The sequence below is a fragment of the Lycorma delicatula genome, chromosome 4 (genome assembly GCF_047948215.1).
Source record: "Lycorma delicatula isolate Av1 chromosome 4, ASM4794821v1, whole genome shotgun sequence".
NCBI classification, from domain to species: Eukaryota; Metazoa; Arthropoda; class Insecta; order Hemiptera; family Fulgoridae; genus Lycorma; species Lycorma delicatula.
The window spans coordinates 202781515-202801355 of NC_134458.1; the positions used below are offsets into that span (position 1 = coordinate 202781515).

General features: G+C 30.2%; 1 protein-coding gene across 1 annotated transcript; it reads right to left on the minus strand.

Moving 5' to 3' along the window:
- Window positions 1–3339: 3339 nt before the first annotated feature.
- LOC142324222 (ras-related protein Ral-a-like) lies at window positions 3340–14165 on the minus strand. Its single transcript, XM_075365038.1, has 5 exons — window positions 14127–14165; window positions 11449–11570; window positions 6714–6800; window positions 5844–6018; window positions 3340–3765 (listed from the first exon to the last, which is right to left on the minus strand). The coding sequence occupies exons 1-5, from the start codon at window positions 14148–14150 to the stop codon at window positions 3649–3651; spliced, it is 525 nt and encodes a 174-aa protein (XP_075221153.1). The 5' UTR covers window positions 14151–14165; the 3' UTR covers window positions 3340–3648.
- Window positions 14166–19841: the final 5676 nt, after the last annotated feature.

Consider the following 19841-nt stretch of genomic DNA (forward strand, 5'->3'; position numbering starts at 1 on the left):
CTAAAATAGTGAAGAAGATGAAGAGTCCTACAGCACATGTGCAAACCATAAATTTCTAACACTGGTCCAGTCACTGATTTTTCTATTGTACACAGTACTGTATTTTCATATAAATTTGTTTTATGGTGAATAAAATTTGTTATATTTTTTACGTGTTATCATTTTTGATTTTAAGCGAAGTGCAATGTCGAGTGAATGAAAACACTATTTGTAATAGGTAAAAAAATCTTGTTTTACACATAATATGTATTATAACAAAGGTAAAAAAAAGGTTTTGTTTTCTTTCTAACAAGAATATCAAATGAAATGTTAAATTACTGTAACATTTCAATATCAACAATCAAATTTATAGTAAAAGAATCCTCTGTACAACAAACATAAAATTCTATTGACATCAGGGAAAAACAGAAAATTCTCAAAGCATAAAAATGCTATAATATATGGCTTTGAGACAGGCAAACGACAAAATACAACGAAGAGGGTGTTTACGGATGAAGAAAAGAAAGCAAGATCTGAACGGATGAAGAAATACTGGGCAGCTCGAAAGAGTAAAATAACACGCTTTTCTCAGAAAAGATCCAACTAAAATTGACTTAAGTGGTCCCATGTTGGCCGTAAAAGCATAATAATAAATATGGCTTTGATAGATATGAAATGAAAGAAATAATAAGTAATTTTTATTTAAGACAGAAAAAACATGAATGCCATAGGTAAAGTCATATGCAAGAACTACCGCGTGAAAATAAAAAAGAACAAAACAAAAGTAATGAAATGTAGTAGAAATAAAGTAGGTAGACCACTGAGTATAAAAACAGGACGAGAAAAGATTATGGAGACAGAAGTTTTTATTTGGGACGTATAATTACTAAAGATGGCCAAAGCAGGAGCGACATAAAATGCCGAATAGCACAGGCAAAACGAGCTTTCAATAAGAAATATAATTTGTTTACATCAAAAATTAATTTAAACATCAGGAAAACATTTTTGAAAGCATATGTTTGGCATGTAGCTTTATATGGAAGTGAAAAATCAACGATCGCAGTACCTAAGAAGAAAAAAATTAGAAGTTTTTGAAATGCGGCACTAGGAGAATGCTGAACAGTTGGATGATAAAGTGACAAATGAAGAGAATTTGTGGCAAATTGATGAAGGATTTGGAAAATCTAGCTAAAAAAAGAGACACTTACAGGCCACATCTAACGGCATCCTGGAATAGTCACTTTTATGTTGGAGGGACAGGTAGATGGGAAAAATTTTGCAGGCAGGCAATGTTTGGAATACAGAAAACAATTTGTTAGCGATGTAGGATGCATGGTATACCAAAATGAAACTACTAGCACTAGATAGGGAAGCTTGGAGAGCTACATCAAACCAGTCAAACGACTGAAGACAAAAAAAGACAGAAAATTGTTCTTACCTACAAGAATTCCTTACTGGTATTACAAAATGGAATCGGTTTTAAACAAAAAAATTTGAAAAAAAAAAACAGCTTTTTTATAGATGACATGCAAATCTAAAGAAAACTTTTTATATGATGTTGTAAATATGAGATTTAGGTACTTACAAAAAATTTAAAATCAGAAAACTGTACAATATTTTATCTTCAATTTCAAAATCTGTCGGCAAAGTGATTAAATCGATCACACCTAATATCTAAGGATAAGGATTCATAAACAAAAGGAAATTAATATTTAAAGAATGGGCCACCACTGTTGGAAATTCAAACATACAGTATTAATTTTAAAAGGTGGTTAATGGAAAAAATACCCATTATATAATTTAATTGAAAAAATAAAAACAGAAAGTAAGAACATTTTGCATCTATAAATGTTTACGACCACAATTGGTCGTAGACTAGTGCTCCTTTCTACATATACGTGTGACCTCAAAACAATAGATTATATCAGGCTAAATTAGAATATTACATTCAATCAGCTAACAATTAATTATGATAAAATTACAGTAATTTCTTTAGGGAGGAATAACAACTATGTCTAAAGAAAATCGGGTCGGTTTTATTTCAGTCATGTAGAAAAAATAAAAAGTGATTACCAGGAAAAGATGGAGTAATGAAGAATGCAACTGATGAATTTATTTTAAGACCAGGTGGTGGTGTGGAAAATAATAATGATGACAGAAGGTAGTAAAATAATGAAACATTCACGTGAACCATTTTCATACACTAGATTGAGGTATGTCAAGCCAATGTTAATAGTAGTGCATATATTTTGTTATATTTTTTATGTTTGGCTGCTACTCCAGTATGTTCACAGCTCTTCTTGTGACTCGTTATCAGTAGATTTGTAAAATAAAACAAAATGGCAGTGACAAGCAAATTTTTTTTTAATTTAAAGAAGAATAAAACAGATTGACAGATATAAAGGGAGTAATTGGCACAATATCTCCTTAAAACGGACTGAAGTATATATAATCTCTTATCTAATACTCTAAGTTTGTTATACTCATATAAATTTACTTCAGAGAGCTGCCAAAGCCCTTTATGGTGTAAGCCTAAAACTTATCAGCAATATCATTACAAATAATTTAACTTAATTAATATTATTAATAATTTAACTTAAAAACCAACTCTTACTAAAATTCTCCAAAACAACCTTCAAAAGGAAGTAAATTTTATTTATATAGTAAAGCATATTATAAACTGAAATTTACACTAATTGTTTTGTGCCAAAGTCAAAAAAATTTTGCATTACATTAAAAAAATACAGAATTCAATAAGAACATTTGCTTTTGTTTTTTATTACTTTATTTAAAACTACAATTTCAAGTTGTTTAGCGACAAAATAATCTATTATAAAACCTAAGATTTTTAATAAAATTTCACGATTTATGAAATCTGGATAAAAAAACCTTGATTCCGTTAAGGTAAAAAAAAAATCTTCCTTAATTGATCAACTCTAAATACTCCTTAGAGTATTTAGAATTGATCAATGAGAGAGAGAGAGTGTGTGGGGAGATTTAAATTATAGGTAAAAAGGGTTTACAGTACATAAGGGCAACCTACATATATACATACTAGCAAATTAAAAAGAAAAACAATTTTTTTTACTGAAGCGACTTAAAGAACAGTAAAATTCAGTTTGGTTTTTAGAGTTTTCCTTATAAAGCGCATAATAAAAATCTTTTTTTTTTTTTATTACAAACAGCAGTTTTATAATACGATTAATTTTATTAGAATAAGTTGTTCGTACACAACTCAATTTATACTGTATATACATTATTTATAATATAAAACTTTTTTTCCTTCGACAGACAATTTCTTAATTAAATATCATACATACCATCAAGCACAATCACGTAAAAAAAGAACCAAAACAAAAATAAATTAAATAAAAAAATTTATATAATTATATACTTAACTAATGTAATAATTTAATTCTAAAATGAGACAATAATACAAGCGCGCACTGTAAAATTAAAATTTTTAAAAATAAATAAATACCCAGCAGATATATAATAAGAATAATAATAATAATTTGTTAATAATTATTTTGTTTCACTGAAAATTATAATATATTTTTTTTTATGTGTGTAATAATAATATATAAATTATAAACATTAGCAAATAAGTCCATACTTAATCCTTATTTTTATTCTTCAGTTTCAAAAAAAAAATTGTTTTTTTTCTATTTACAAAATAGCACACTTTAATTTCTTTCTTTTGCTTTTATCTTTTCCTCTATTGTTACTCATTCTATTATCTTCCATTTTTCTTGATCTTATTTCTCTCATTAGATCAAAAAATACCTGAAAAAAAAAATAAAAAAAACAAAACATTATCTCACAAATAAAAGGAAAAGGGGTACAAGCACATAGTAAGAATCATTTTGATATAGTCAGATTAAACCCATACAAGGAGGTGCAAAAGTAATGGGTTTTTCAAAAAGTACACAACCCTAAGATTAAGAAGGTAGAAGTCACGCATAGGTAAATTTTATTTCTCCCTACATGTCAGTTGGCAACATTACACACAAGGTTAGCAGTTTGTAACGGTTGAAATGTTTTTCTTATGCGCTAGTGCTACACCGGTATAAATTTGTCTCTATTTTGTCAACTATGGCATTTTCCAAGGACGAATGTGTGTTTATTGTGCGTGTAAATCTTATGAAGAAAAGACAAGTTTCGGACAAAATTTCCCAATTCTTCAGTTCCTAATAAGTCAACAATAGTGCATATGATTAATAAATTTCGTGAGACTAGGAATTAACACGATTGGAAAAGCACAGGTCAACCGTCACTGTTAACAGTTCTGGAGGATGTGAAAAAACATATTTGACTTGCTCACCCAGAAAATAATTCAGAAAGTTATCTCTTCACAGGATGGGTTTTCACTAACTACAGCTTTCAGGGCCGGTAAAAAACTACAATCACATGCTTATTGCATCGGTGTCGTTCAAGAACTGAAAGAAGTAGACCACAGAAAATGTTTACAGTATTGTTGCCAGTTTCGTTCTCTTGTTGATGACGATATTGAAATTTTGGATCGTGTTTATTTCAGCGACAAGAAACAGTTTTAATTTGGATGGCTACATTAACAGCCAAACCTGTCGAACATGGAATGCTAAAAATCCTCACGATTCATGAACGACTATTACTCACATGTAAAATTGGTGTTATGCGATCTCCTGGTGTCATGTAATAGAGCCTTTTTTCACCAGTTATGATGTGTTTGAGGATGTCTGGGTCATCAGTGATGTAGTAAACATTTGTTCAGCGATGATTATGCAATGCTGTTTTTACTGAAAATTTAGCAGTTTTGAAACAAATTTGGCTGCCACCCACTTCATCTTCAAAACATTAGTAAAAATTGCTTCACATGACCCATATCAAATTCTTATTTCTTCAGCAACCTCTCCTCCAATGGCAATTCTGTGATTAGCAAGCACAAACTCTAACTTTTTCAACATTTTCAACAATGATTGATGTGCTAGGATGCCCCAGACTTCATATTAACTTTGATATCTTCTCAGACTTTCTGAAAGCATTTTTACAAGTGATAAATTCATTGCCAAAGGCCTTTAAAATTTTATCTTTGTTGCACTTAATTCCGTTTTGAACACAAAATTTCTGATTCAAAATTTGCTATACAAAAAAAATCACCCAACACAGTAAGTATATCTTGTTATTTCACTCTTCAGACAACACATTGCAGCTGGCTGAAAATTAACAAGTATATCCGCTGACATTACTATAACACACAGAAAAAAGATCAACTTAACTGACAAGATAAGTGTGCATAATTCAGAAATTCTCTTTCATTTTTTAACAGACCTTGTATTTTATTATTTATTTTAAAATTGTTTTCTATATTCATTATTTTAATGCTGACGTATAATAAGACGATCAGCAACATTTGAATAATTCTTTCTTTTATTAATAAGTTTTCCTCATTTTTTTTTTAAATAAGTTTTTTTAATGACTTTTTATAAAAACAGTAGGGAAGTAAATTTTAATTTCTCTTAAGACAATTTTTATAAATTCTTATTTTTTTATTTAAAGATTTCTACTTGTTAGATTTTTGTAATGAAATACTGTATCTGTTTTTTATTACATTGTATCTGTTTCCAAGTATTTTTTTAATTTTATTGAAATACATTTACTTTTTTATATTTTCATACTTTTATTAAACATTAGAATGATATGACCACCCTGTAAAAAAAGTTTTTTTTTTTCATTTTCTAGTTATCCAGATTTCTGATAATCCAGATGTAACCTTGCAAAGTTAAATTCAAATAAAAATGGTTTACTGTATTTCTGTTTATTATAATTTGATGGATTCATTACAGCTTCTTATCTATCTAAAATTACACATAAAAAAAACTAACCTTATCAACATTCTCTCTTGTTTTAGCTGATGTTTCGACATAAGGTACACCCCACTGTTGAGCACGACTTTGTGCATCGGCCAATGTAACTTTTCGTTTTTCATCTAAATCACCTTTATTACCGACTAACAAAAATGGTATACTTTCATCATTTTTTACACGCAATATTTGTTCCCTGAAATGAAATTAAAATTCAACTGAAAATTAATTCATTCAAAATAAATATTTTAACACATTTATCAACATATACAATCCATCATACAAACTGATTTTAAATCATATAATTACATTAAATTTCAATTACTAATACAAAAAAAAAAATTCTAGACGCATAATTGCTATAAGAATTCTGTACTTTTCAAATGCGGTGTGCATTTAAAAGGTACAGTGGTATACTGTTATAAATTAAGCATATTACGTTTTCAGTATGGAGAAAGGAATTTGAATCTGTATACAAGCATCCACATCGTTCTCTACCATCGGTTAAAACACATTGGCTACAATTTAACATCATAGCATTATAGAAGTACGATGCTTAATGCAAAAAAGCATGTAGTTACACACACTGTTCCACCTTTATACAAGTAGAAATACATTTTTGGTATCGCTTACCATACTTTATCTAGTGGATGAGCGACGAAGTAATCTACCAATTCATACAGATGTATTTTTCTAAACTTCAACCTTATCTAGAGGCCCACCCATGTTTCCTGAAAGATGTCCCTCTTAATTTTTGATGGAGAACCTTACTCAGGTTTCAAAACTTGGAGACTGAATGGTCTGGATTCACCTGAATTGAATTAGTAGAATACTCAGTATATATTAATTTTCCCATGAAAATGATAAATCAAAATCAAATAAAATTCTTACCTGAAATCTTGTGTCGCTTGAAAACTTTCATCTTCTGTAATTGAAAACACACACAGGAAACCTTCACCGCTGCGAAAATAATTATCCCTAAAACACAAAAACATCACGCAGTTACAAACTGCAGGAAAATTTTAATTAAAAAAAGAAATAACAATAAACAATGAAATACAACATTCTTTTTTAATAAAAATAAATAAATCTGCATCACTTCACCTCCCTCAAAACAAATAATGTTTTCACTAAAACTGAGCATGTTTAATAAAATATCTTAGGTATGACATATGACTGTATGGGATGCAAGTTAAAAGGATTTACTTGCCATATAGACTAAAAAATAAATAATTTTTTAATTGACTTAAAAATGAAGTTTTCTAATATTATTATTTTATCTGTACTTAAATCAAAATATGTGCACGTAGATTTGAATAAATGTATTTACTCAGACATTCAGTAAACTCTCAGAATAATTTGGCAGATCAAAATGAATCTTTTACCGAAGTGTTTATTGAACTCAAAGATTTAATCCTAAAATATCCAGATAATCGCATTATTAGATGAGCAGTAAACTCTAATACTGTGTAATTTTAACACAGTAAAATGTGTTAAATTATACATTTTACTGTGTAATTTTTAAAATAGTAGTATTCTAGATCGTAGATTAAATCACAGTTTTTAATCAAGACATAACATATAGTTCATATAATTAAAAAAATACACAAAATCATACTCTTCCAACTGCAAACTGTTCTCATATATCAGTGATTAAATACAAAATTTTATTAACCACAAATTTATGAGGGTCATTCAAATATAAACCGGAATTTTGCCACATGGACTGAGGAACAGCAGTGAATATAGTGGGATGCTGCAGGTAATTAACTGGATATGTGTGGAGGGGAGCAACTGCCCAGCCACACCTGTAGATCATGTTTCCACATCGTAGCAGAATGTCTGAGCAGGAGATACCATCATCCATTGCATAACAAATTATAAAAGAATTCTTACAGATTCAACAAATCTGTTGAGTCCCAAAAGACAGTTTCCAGAACTTTTCCGGCTAACAAGCGTTTTTGACTTTTTTCCCAAATCCATACTGTTTTTTGTTTTCCGGGATGTAGTGAACCCACATTTCATTGCAGGTCACAATATAGTCCAAAAATGCCTCTCCTTCGTCAAAGTAACTCAGAAGCCACAAGGTCACAAATGGTTTAACAGATTTCTTACAAATGAAGATGTCAATTCCTCTGAAAATTTCTGAATAGACTCCAGGCACAGTTCAGAGAAGTGTTTGATTGGGTTAAAAAATTTTAAGTGGCTGTGATGCAGTGGAGAATGAAAATCCCAAACATCATCTGCATACCAGCGTCAATGATGGCAACATTCAGACCATTTGTCAAAAAAGTGGGCAGGATGCACTGATCAAAGTCAAAAACGCTTGTCAGCTGGAGAAGTTCTGGAAACTGTCTTTTGGGACTCAAAATGATGTTGCTAATTGAATTCCTAGATGAAAGAATGGCAGTAAATGCGGCATACTTCTTCCAGTGATTGGATGACATCAGAGCTGCTTATCACAACAAATGATATTGGCAACTAATTCACAAGGCCTCCTTCTCCATGACAATATACAGCCGCAGACAGCAACTCAGATTTGCAATAAACTTGCTAAATTTCATTGAAATCTTAAACACTCACCGTAGAGTTCCAACTTGTCACTGTATGATTTCCATATGTTTGGTTTCCTGAAATGGGCTTTAGGAGAGGAAATATTCAAAGACAATACTGCAATCAAGCGTTATGTGCACAACTAGTTGTTGGGGCAGCTTATCTTTTTTTTTTTTTGATAGATGAATCAGGAAGCTACCTACCCAGTGGAGAAATGTATTTCTGTTGAAGAAATTATATAGAAAAGTACAGTAATTTATTTGTAATTTTATCTAATATAAAAACAGCTATGTAAACAAATTTCGGTTTGTATTTGAATGACCTCATACAAATAGTCGACTTATATATTTTTGCAGCAACCATATCTGTGTACCTGTTTACTGTGTACTATATATCTATGTATTTTTCTTTTAATTTTGTGGTATGGCAAAATTAAAAGAAAGGTTAAAGAAAAATGCTTTTAAAGAAAAAGTTAACTTGAAAAGGGCTATGTTAATTCAATTTGTATTTTGTATTTGTATTTTTTTTTTTTTTTACACAAATTAAATTGCTGGTATTCTGTTTATGTGGAAATTCATCAGATAGTAATTTTTGAGATATATTTATCAGTAGGCTGCTTCCTCTCAAAGAAAAATAGATTTTTGTTACTTATTCATTCAGGATGCATTTTACAGTTTTAGTTTCCAGATGAAAACGAAAGCCAATATAATTATTTAAAACTTTAAACAAGGACATTTTCTCCATTTTAATGGGGCATCCCAACCCTGTAGTGACATTCCGGTCGCCAACTTTCCCCGTTCCTAGCCCTGATGGGCTTTAACAGGTGTCGTCTATTGTCCTCTGACTTTTTACATCTCATAGTAATAAGCCTGGCCTCATTGGGATGCCACCTATGTAAATGCCCGTAGACATTTAAATCAGTAATTTATTAACTCAGTCTTTGCCTTCGTTGTAGGCCCGGACATCTTGAATGTCCTACACTGTTTCCCTCTGAACTAGCTAACAGAGTTCATGAAAGTCCATCTGAACCCCATCTTAATGGGACAGTTGTGATTTACATTCCACGGGTATTTTTTATAGATTTTGGAAGGACAACAAATAGAACAAATAATAATCATAAGCTTTTCCAAGCCACAATATAATGATTGATAACAATTTTATATGTAAATTAAAAAAATCTTGCAAGGTAAGGAAAAAATAAGAACACCCTTGTTTACAATAGCAAAAAACCTAAACAAACGTATGAAAACTATGCATACGAGTTGAGGAGACAGCTATAAAGACACCTGACCAACACTTCTTACAATAAACGAGTTTCAATGAATACTGATGCCTGATGTATAAGATTTCGCTTCCCTTTTGACTGTATGTTAATTGATCCTTTTTTTTTTATCGCATAGTATTTTTTTATTTTATTTTTAGTAATAAACTAATCAAATTTTTTACTTCGACTTATAGTATTTCTGCTGAAGAAGGAATTATATTTCTGAATAACATAGTACAATACGGCTGGGAATTAGAATAAATTTTGAGTTGTAGAAACTTTTGAGTTATAGGTATTCAAGTTACAGGAATTTTACTGTATATAAATTTTTTCTTTGGTTTGAATATCAAATGAACTTATAAAAACAATGATTACACAAAAACTATTAGAGTTACATCTGTGCGGTTGTGACAAAAGAAAGAAAAAATTATAAATACTGGTTTGTTGCAGGTAGAAGCAGAGTAAAGGGCAATGTGATCAATTTTTTTGTAAAATTGCGTCAATCCACGAGAAAGCGCAATGTGTGTTGTGGTATCACAGATTACTGCGCAGTGAAATTTTAGAAGAGAGTACAGACGACCAGCACCTGATAGCAAGAGTATTGTTACATGGTATGCAAAGTTTAAGGAGAATGGAAGTGCAGTCGACCTTCTGTGAACAAGGCAGCCATCTGTTAATGAAGAGAAGGTAGAGGTTGTGCAACAAGCATTTTTACATAGCCCTTCCAAATACTCATCATGCATCTCATGAACTAGGGATTCCCCGGTCAACAGTGCACAAAATTTTACAAAGAAACTAAGGTTGTACGCATATAAAGTTCAGATACTGTAACATCTATAACCAGATTACGGCTGTAGATTTTGTGCCGCCTTTGTGACCAAGATTTTGCAACGGATTGATAACAACAATGAGCACCTGCAACGTGTGTTTTCCAGACGAGGCCACTTTCCATATCTCTGAGAAGTAACAGCATAATGTGAAAATATGGGGTTCAGAAAATCCATACTTTACCGGGGAAAAAATGAGATATTCCCCTAAAGTGAATGTGTGGTGCAGTTTAACGTACAATAGAATCACTGGGCCTTTCTCTTTCATTAAGCAATCAATAACAGCTAACATTTACCTGGATATGCTGCAACACCTATAAGCTATACCTCAACTAACTGACTCAACCAAGGGTGGTTTTCCAGCAGTATGGTGCACCACCACATTGAGGTTTACCAGTTTGAGATTTCTGAATGAATCATTTCCTGACAGATGGGTTGGGCACAACGGTCCCACTCTCTGGCCACCATGATCAGCAGACATAACTCCCTTAGACTTTTTCCTCTGAGGTTATGTTAAGGTCTGAGGTCTATGCAACACCTGCACCACATCTGGACACACTGAGATGAAGAATAACTGAAGCTGTTGCTAGTGTTACCGAAGAAATGCTGACCAACACATGGTGTGAAATTGATTATCTGTTGGACAAGCAACAAAAGGTGCACATGTTGAAGTTTACTGACGTGGTAAAAAAAAACTTGATAATTTTTCTTTCTTTCACAAACCATACAGCTGTTAACTGTTAATAGTTTTTTTGTAATAAATGTTTGTAATCATGGATAGACTTTATGGACACTGTATTGTCCATTCATTTATTTATTTATTATTACAAATAATAACTACAATCTAGTTACTGTCTGTATAATCTCGTAAATTACGTTGTACTTACAAGTGAACCAAATGGCATTAAAAAAAAAATATTTTTTAAATTACATACAACTTGAAATAAAGTTTTTACGTTCATTGCAGTAATTCAATGCTAACCTGATCGCAGCATAATCTTCTTGCCCTGCTGTATCTAATATATCGATTTGAACTTCTTCTCCATCCAATACAACTTTCTTTCTGTACGAATCAGCTTTTGTGGGTTCATAATCTTCAACAAACTATTAACACACAAAATTTATTAATTATTAAAAAGAATAAAATTATTTATACATTAAACTGTATAATTAAATTTATTGATACAATTATATTAGCATACAGCATACGTTTTATAAATTGGTTTTCAAAGTAATAATAAATGATTTAATAAAATAAAAAAAAATTAATTTTTTATGCACAACTGAATGCAATACATTTACAAATCTGTTAAGGAAAAAGTTCCCTGGCCGGTGCAATGTGGAACCTCCTGGCAGATGCCAACATCCCCACCACAGCAGCAGGCCCGGTCAGCCCATCAAGAGAGCTGTTGGGCACGGACACTACCTTCCAGCCACACCTCGCCAAGCTTTAAGTGCTCTGGCTGGTGGACCCAGCACCCGCCTAACTTAAAAGTTTTGTTAGAATTAATGTTTTATAAATTTTTAAGTGTCTATTTCTTTTTTGTTTCTGTTATTTGTTGATGTAATTGTAGAATAATGTTTAGTGCGTAAAACAAATGTTGATAATTTGTAGACTGTATAGATAAAATAAAAAAGGTACTGAGTTCAATCCCCAATCCCTGGGCCGGTATTATGACATAAATAAAATAAGAATGAAACGTACTAATTTATGGAAGATTAACATATATAACTGCAATAAAAAAATTAGAAAACAATTATAATTAACTTATAATATACGAGGTGTATGATAAAAGTAATCAGACTGACTTTTTACTTACCACAAAGTTTTTATTTTTTTCAAACAATAATATTATCCCCTTCAAAGTAGTTCCTTGGGCAGCTTTATGCTGGTGGAGTCGTTGTTCCCACTCCTGGTAGTAGTGGTGGAAGGCTTCAACCGGTAAGGCTTATAACTGGTCGGTAACAGTCTTTTGAATGTTCTTCAGAGTTCCAAAATGACATCCTTTTAAGACATGTTTCAATTTCGGGAAAAGGAAAAAGTCACAAGAACTCAAATCAGGTGAATAGGGGGATTGAGGAACCGTGGGAATGCGTTTTGAGGTCAAAACTTCCCTGATGGAAATGGCCGTGTGACATGGGGCGTGTCATGATGAAGCATCCACTTGTATGCAATGTCTGGTCTCACATGAATCACTCTTTTCCCGAGCCTTACAAGGACAACTTTGTAAAACATTAGGTTGACAGTTTGTCCAGGAGGAGAAATTCTTTATGCGCGACACCCCTACTGTGAAAAAAGCAAATCAGCACGGTTTTAATGTTTGATTTGCTCATTAGGCATTTTTTTTGGTCGAGGAGATGACAGAGTGTGCCACTCTTCGCTTTGTTTCAGGATCGTACTCAAATATCCAGTAATCATCACCTGTGATTACACGATTGAAGAATTCTTGGTCATTGTCAATCCTCTCAAGAAGATCAACACACACGTTTCTTCGATTGTCCTTCTGTTCTGTTGTGAGATTTTTCAGCACCAATTTTGCACAAACCTTTCGCATGTCCAAATCGTCTGTCAAAATTTGATGTACGGGGAAAGTGTTTAAATTTAACCGTTCACTTATCGTTTTTATTGTTAAACGACGGTCTGATCTCACACCCTCAATGTTTTCGTCAGATTTTGAAGCTGAAGGTCTCCCTGAGCAAGATTGATCCTTCAACGTGTTCTAAGCCTTCCAAAAATGATTTGTGCCAGCGGAAAAGTTATGCTCTTGATAAGCAATGTTCCCATAGGTCTGTTTCAACTTTTCAAAAGTCAAACTCGTCACTTTAGTTCTTTTTTTTGGCAAGTTCTTTCTTTTCTTGCTGATTTGTTGTTTTTCAGCTTTTCTTTTTTGCCAGTAATTTCTAAGGGTTCAGATCTTCTTGCCTTTTCTTGTTCAGAGTACACCCGGCTTATTGTTTTGTTGGGTTTTGATAGGAATCTTGTTTCTTTATTTTTTAATTTCTCATAGTTTCCGGTTTTCGTTTTTAGGTTTTCACGGGTTATGTCTAATTCCTCCATGTCTTTCTGCACTTCGTATAACCAGTTCGGTCTGCTTTTCTTGTTCCAGAAAAGTTCGATTGTCCGTCTGATAAGTCTGGTCTCTTCCATTCTGAAAATATGCCCTAGAAAGGAAATTCTCTTCATTCTAAATTTATTAGTTATCGGGATGATCGTTTTGTAAATAGATTCGTCTGGAATAATTCTCCAAATCCCGTCTTTTTTAATGTTTTTCCCGATGCATTGTTGTAGAATCTGTCTCAATCTTTTCCTGTTTGTCGGTAAACCTTGTCTGGTACGGTCCAAATATGGTTTCGCATTTTTGTTAATATGAAGATGCTAACAAAACTGTATGTTACCTTTATTTGAATTATAATGAACAGGATAAATTAGTCAGCTCGAAAGGCTTGAAAATGGCATAATTTACAAATAAGTGCAGTACTTAAATGACACCTCAAGCATATGAAACACAAATAAACATATTTTATAAACCTCAAACAATAATCAATTATAATATTAATTAACTACATTTATGTTTTCCAATAAAATCTTATAATTATAAATCAACATGTGGAAACCAACAATATATATAGCACTAAGTTACTGACAAAATTGTTTACTACCGTTGTGGAATTTATACTGAACATCGTGTATTTACTAGTCACACCGAACAACTCTTTGAAACAGGATGAATTCAATATGAAGCAAAAGATTTTATATGTAACACATGTACCTGAAAAAAAAAATTGATTCATCAGAAAAGTTATGTTGATGATATTATTTAAGCAATAGTTATATTATATTATATTTATCATAAAAAATTTATTATTACTTGTTAGAAAATATGGTGATGATTGTGAATAATTACCACAAACATTTTCTTAAAATTTAGGATCTACATTAGAATCAGGCTGGACTTTTGAACTGCTGACCATATATTTGCATCCTAACTTCATTCTTTTTTACAAACGAACAAGTTAATACTCACTTCAACTAAGCACACACAGAACAAGCGCAATACAGATGTATAAACGATATAAATGTCTTATGAATATGTTTTTTTTTCATAGACCGGGTGTTACTTACTTTCTAATCGTCCCTCATATTTTACTCACAGTCAAGCAGTCTTGAAAGCATCGATTTTTGAAATGAGTAGAGTGTTAAGTGATAACAATTACATCTGAAACAAAAAAAAAAAAAATAATAATTTTAAAAGTATTTTAAAATCTTAAACAAAAATGTATGATTTTATTATTAATCTATGTGCCTATTACCGAATAAAATCTAATATTCGTATCTGTAAATACTGTTCGTTAATATGACGATGCTAACAAAACTGTACATTACCGCTCTTTAAATTGTACTGAACAGAATATAGTAATCAGCTCGAAAAGCTTGAAAATGGCATAACTTAAAAATAAGTACAGTACTTAAATGACACCTCCTGCATCTGAAACACAAATAAACATATTTTATAAACCTCAAACAATAATCAATTATAATATTAATTAACTACATTTATGTTTTCCAATAAAATCTTATAATTATAAATCAACATGTGTAAACCAACAATATATATAGCACTAAGTTACTGACAAAATTGTTTACTACCGTTGTGGAATTAATACTGAACATCGTGTATTTATTAGTCACACCAAACAACTCTTCGAAACAGGATGAATTCAATATGAAGCAAAAGATTTTATATGTAACACATGTACCTGAAAAAAAAATTGATTCATCGGAAAAGTTATGTTGATGATATTATTGAAGCAATAGTTATATTATATTATATTTATCATAAAAAATTTATTATTACTTGTTAGAAATTATGATGATGATTTTGAATAATTATCACAAACATTATCTTTAAATTTAGGATCTGCATTAGAATAAGGCTGGACTTTTGAACAGCTGACCGTATATTTGCATCCTAACTACATTCTTTTTTACAAATGAACACTTCTCTAGGCACTACAACTAAACACACACAGAACATGCGCAATACATATGTTTAAACGATATAAATGTCTTATAAATATATGTTTGTTTCATAGACCGGGTATACCTTATTTTTCATCGTCCCTCGTATTTTACTGACTGTTAAGCAGTCTTGAAAGCATCCTTTTTTAAAATGAGTAGAGTTTTAAATGATAATAATTACATCTGAAACAAAAAAAAAAAAAATAAAAATTTTAAAAGTATTTTAAAATCGTAAACAAGAATGTAGATTTTATTATTAATCTGTGTGCCTATTACCGAATAAAATCTAATATTCGTATCTAAATATACTGTTAAATAATATGTCGATGATAACAAAACTGTACATTACCGCTATTTAAATTATACTGAACAGGATATAGTAATCAGGTCAAAAGGCTTGAAAATGGCATAATTAAAAATAAGTACAGTACTAAAATGACACCTCATGCATCTGAAACCCAAATAAACATACTTTATAAACCTCAAACAATAATCAATTATAATATTAATTAACTACATTTATGTTTTCCAATAAAATCTTATAATTATTAATCAACATGTGTAAACCAACAATATATATAGCACTAAGTTACTGACAAAATTGTTTACTACCGTTGTGGAATTAATACTGAACATTGTGTATTTATTAGTCACACCAAACAACTCTTTGAAACAGGATGAATTCAATATGAAGCAAAAGATTTTATATGTAACACATGTACCTGAAAAAAAATTGATTCATCAGAAAAGTTATGTTGATGATATTAATGAAACAATAGTTATATTATCTAATATTTATCATAAAAAACTTATTATTAACTGATAGAAAATATGGTGATGATAGTGAATAATTATCACAAACATTATCTTTAAATTTAGGATCTGCATTAGAATCAGGCTGGACTTTTGAACAGCTGACCGTATATTTGCATCCTAACTACATTCTTTTTTACAAATGAACACTTCTCTAGGCACTACAACTAAACACACACAGAACATGCGCAATACATATGTTTAAACGATATAAATGTCTTATAAATATATGTTTGTTTCATAGACCGGGTATACCTTACTTTTTCATCGTCCCTTGTATTTTACTCACAGTCAAGAAGTCTTGAAAGCTTCGATTTTTGAGATGAGTACAGAGTTAAATGATAACAATTACATCTGAAACAAAAAAAAATAATAATAATTTTAAAAGTATTTTAAAGTCTTAAACAAAATTGTATGATTATATTATTTATCTATGTGCCTATTACCCAATCAAATCTAATATTCGTATCTGTAAATACTGTTAGTTAATATGACGATGCTAACAAAACTGTATATTACCTTTATTTGAATTATAATGAACAGGATAAATTAATCAGCTCCAAAGGCTTGAAAATGGCATAATTTACAAATAAGTACAGTACTTAAATGACCCCTCAAGCATCTGAAACACAAATAAACATATTTTATAAACCTCAAACAATAATCAATTATAATATTAATTAACTACATTTATGTTTTCCAATAAAATCTTATAATTATAAATCAACATGTGTAAACCAACAATATATATAGCACTAAGTTACTGACAAAATTGTTTACTACCGTTGTGGAATTAATACTGAACATCGTGTATTTATTAGTCACACCAAACAACTCTTCGAAACAGGATGAATTCAATATGAAGCAAAAGATTTTATATGTAACACATGTACCTGAAAAAAAAATTGATTCATCGGAAAAGTTATGTTGATGATATTATTGAAGCAATAGTTATATTATATTATATTTATCATAAAAAATTTATTATTACTTGTTAGAAATTATGATGATGATTTTGAATAATTATCACAAACATTATCTTTAAATTTAGGATCTGCATTAGAATAAGGCTGGACTTTTGAACAGCTGACCGTATATTTGCATCCTAACTACATTCTTTTTTACAAATGAACACTTCTCTAGGCACTACAACTAAACACACACAGAACATGCGCAATACATATGTTTAAACGATATAAATGTCTTATAAATATATGTTTGTTTCATAGACCGGGTATACCTTATTTTTCATCGTCCCTCGTATTTTACTGACTGTTAAGCAGTCTTGAAAGCATCCTTTTTTAAAATGAGTAGAGTTTTAAATGATAATAATTACATCTGAAACAAAAAAAAAAAAAATAAAAATTTTAAAAGTATTTTAAAATCGTAAACAAGAATGTAGATTTTATTATTAATCTGTGTGCCTATTACCGAATAAAATCTAATATTCGTATCTAAATATACTGTTAAATAATATGTCGATGATAACAAAACTGTACATTACCGCTATTTAAATTATACTGAACAGGATATAGTAATCAGGTCAAAAGGCTTGAAAATGGCATAATTAAAAATAAGTACAGTACTAAAATGACACCTCATGCATCTGAAACCCAAATAAACATACTTTATAAACCTCAAACAATAATCAATTATAATATTAATTAACTACATTTATGTTTTCCAATAAAATCTTATAATTATTAATCAACATGTGTAAACCAACAATATATATAGCACTAAGTTACTGACAAAATTGTTTACTACCGTTGTGGAATTAATACTGAACATCGTGTATTTATTAGTCACACCAAACAACTCTTTGAAACAGGATGAATTCAATATGAAGCAAAAGATTTTATATGTAACACATGTACCTGAAAAAAAATTGATTCATCAGAAAAGTTATGTTGATGATATTAATGAAACAATAGTTATATTATCTAATATTTATCATAAAAAACTTATTATTAACTGATAGAAAATATGGTGATGATAGTGAATAATTATCACAAACATTATCTTTAAATTTAGGATCTGCATTAGAATCAGGCTGGACTTTTGAACAGCTGACCGTATATTTGCATCCTAACTACATTCTTTTTTACAAATGAACACTTCTCTAGGCACTACAACTAAACACACACAGAACATGCGCAATACATATGTTTTAACGATATAAATGTCTTATAAATATATGTTTGTTTCATAGACCGGGTATACCTTACTTTTTCATCGTCCCTTGTATTTTACTCACAGTCAAGAAGTCTTGAAAGCTTCGATTTTTGAGATGAGTACAGAGTTAAATGATAACAATTACATCTGAAACAAAAAAAAATAATAATAATTTTAAAAGTATTTTAAAGTCTTAAACAAAATTGTATGATTATATTATTTATCTATGTGCCTATTACCCAATCAAATCTAATATTCGTATCTGTAAATACTGTTAGTTAATATGACGATGCTAACAAAACTGTATATTACCTTTATTTGAATTATAATGAACAGGATAAATTAATCAGCTCCAAAGGCTTGAAAATGGCATAATTTACAAATAAGTACAGTACTTAAATGACACCTCAAGCATCTGAAACACAAATAAACATATTTTATAAACCTCAAACAATAATCAATTATAATATTAATTAACTACATTTATGTTTTCCAATAAAATCTTATAATTATAAATCAACATGTGGAAACCAACAATATATATAGCACTAAGTTACTGACAAAATTGTTTACTACCGTTGTGGAATTTATACTGAACATCGTGTATTTACTAGTCACACCGAACAACTCTTTGAAACAGGATGAATTCAATATGAAGCAAAAGATTTTATATGTAACACATGTACCTGAAAAAAAAAATTGATTCATCAGAAAAGTTATGTTGATGATATTATTGAAGCAATAGTTATATTATATTATATTTATCATAAAAAATTTATTATTACTTGTTAGAAAATATGGTGATGATTGTGAATAATTACCACAAACATTTTCTTAAAATTTAGGATCTGCATTAGAATCAGGCTGGACTTTTGAACTGCTGACCGTATATTTGCATCCTAACTTCATTCTTTTTTACAAACGAACAAGTTAATACGCACTTCAACTAAGCACACACAGAACAAACGCAATACAGATGTATAAACGATATAAATGTCTTATGAATATGTTTTTTTTTCATAGACCGGGTGTTACTTACTTTCTAATCGTCCCTCATATTTTACTCACAGTCAAGCAGTCTTGAAAGCATCGATTTTTGAAATGAGTAGAGTGTTAAGTGATAACAATTACATCTGAAACAAAAAAAAAAAAAATAATAATTTTAAAAGTATTTTAAAATCTTAAACAAAAATGTATGATTTTATTATTAATCTATGTGCCTATTACCGAATAAAATCTAATATTCGTATCTGTAAATACTGTTCGTTAATATGACGATGCTAACAAAACTGTACATGACAAGTGATCATGTAATCTCAAGTAAAGAGATTCAAATTGTTGCTTTAAAACAGCATAAATTCTACCAG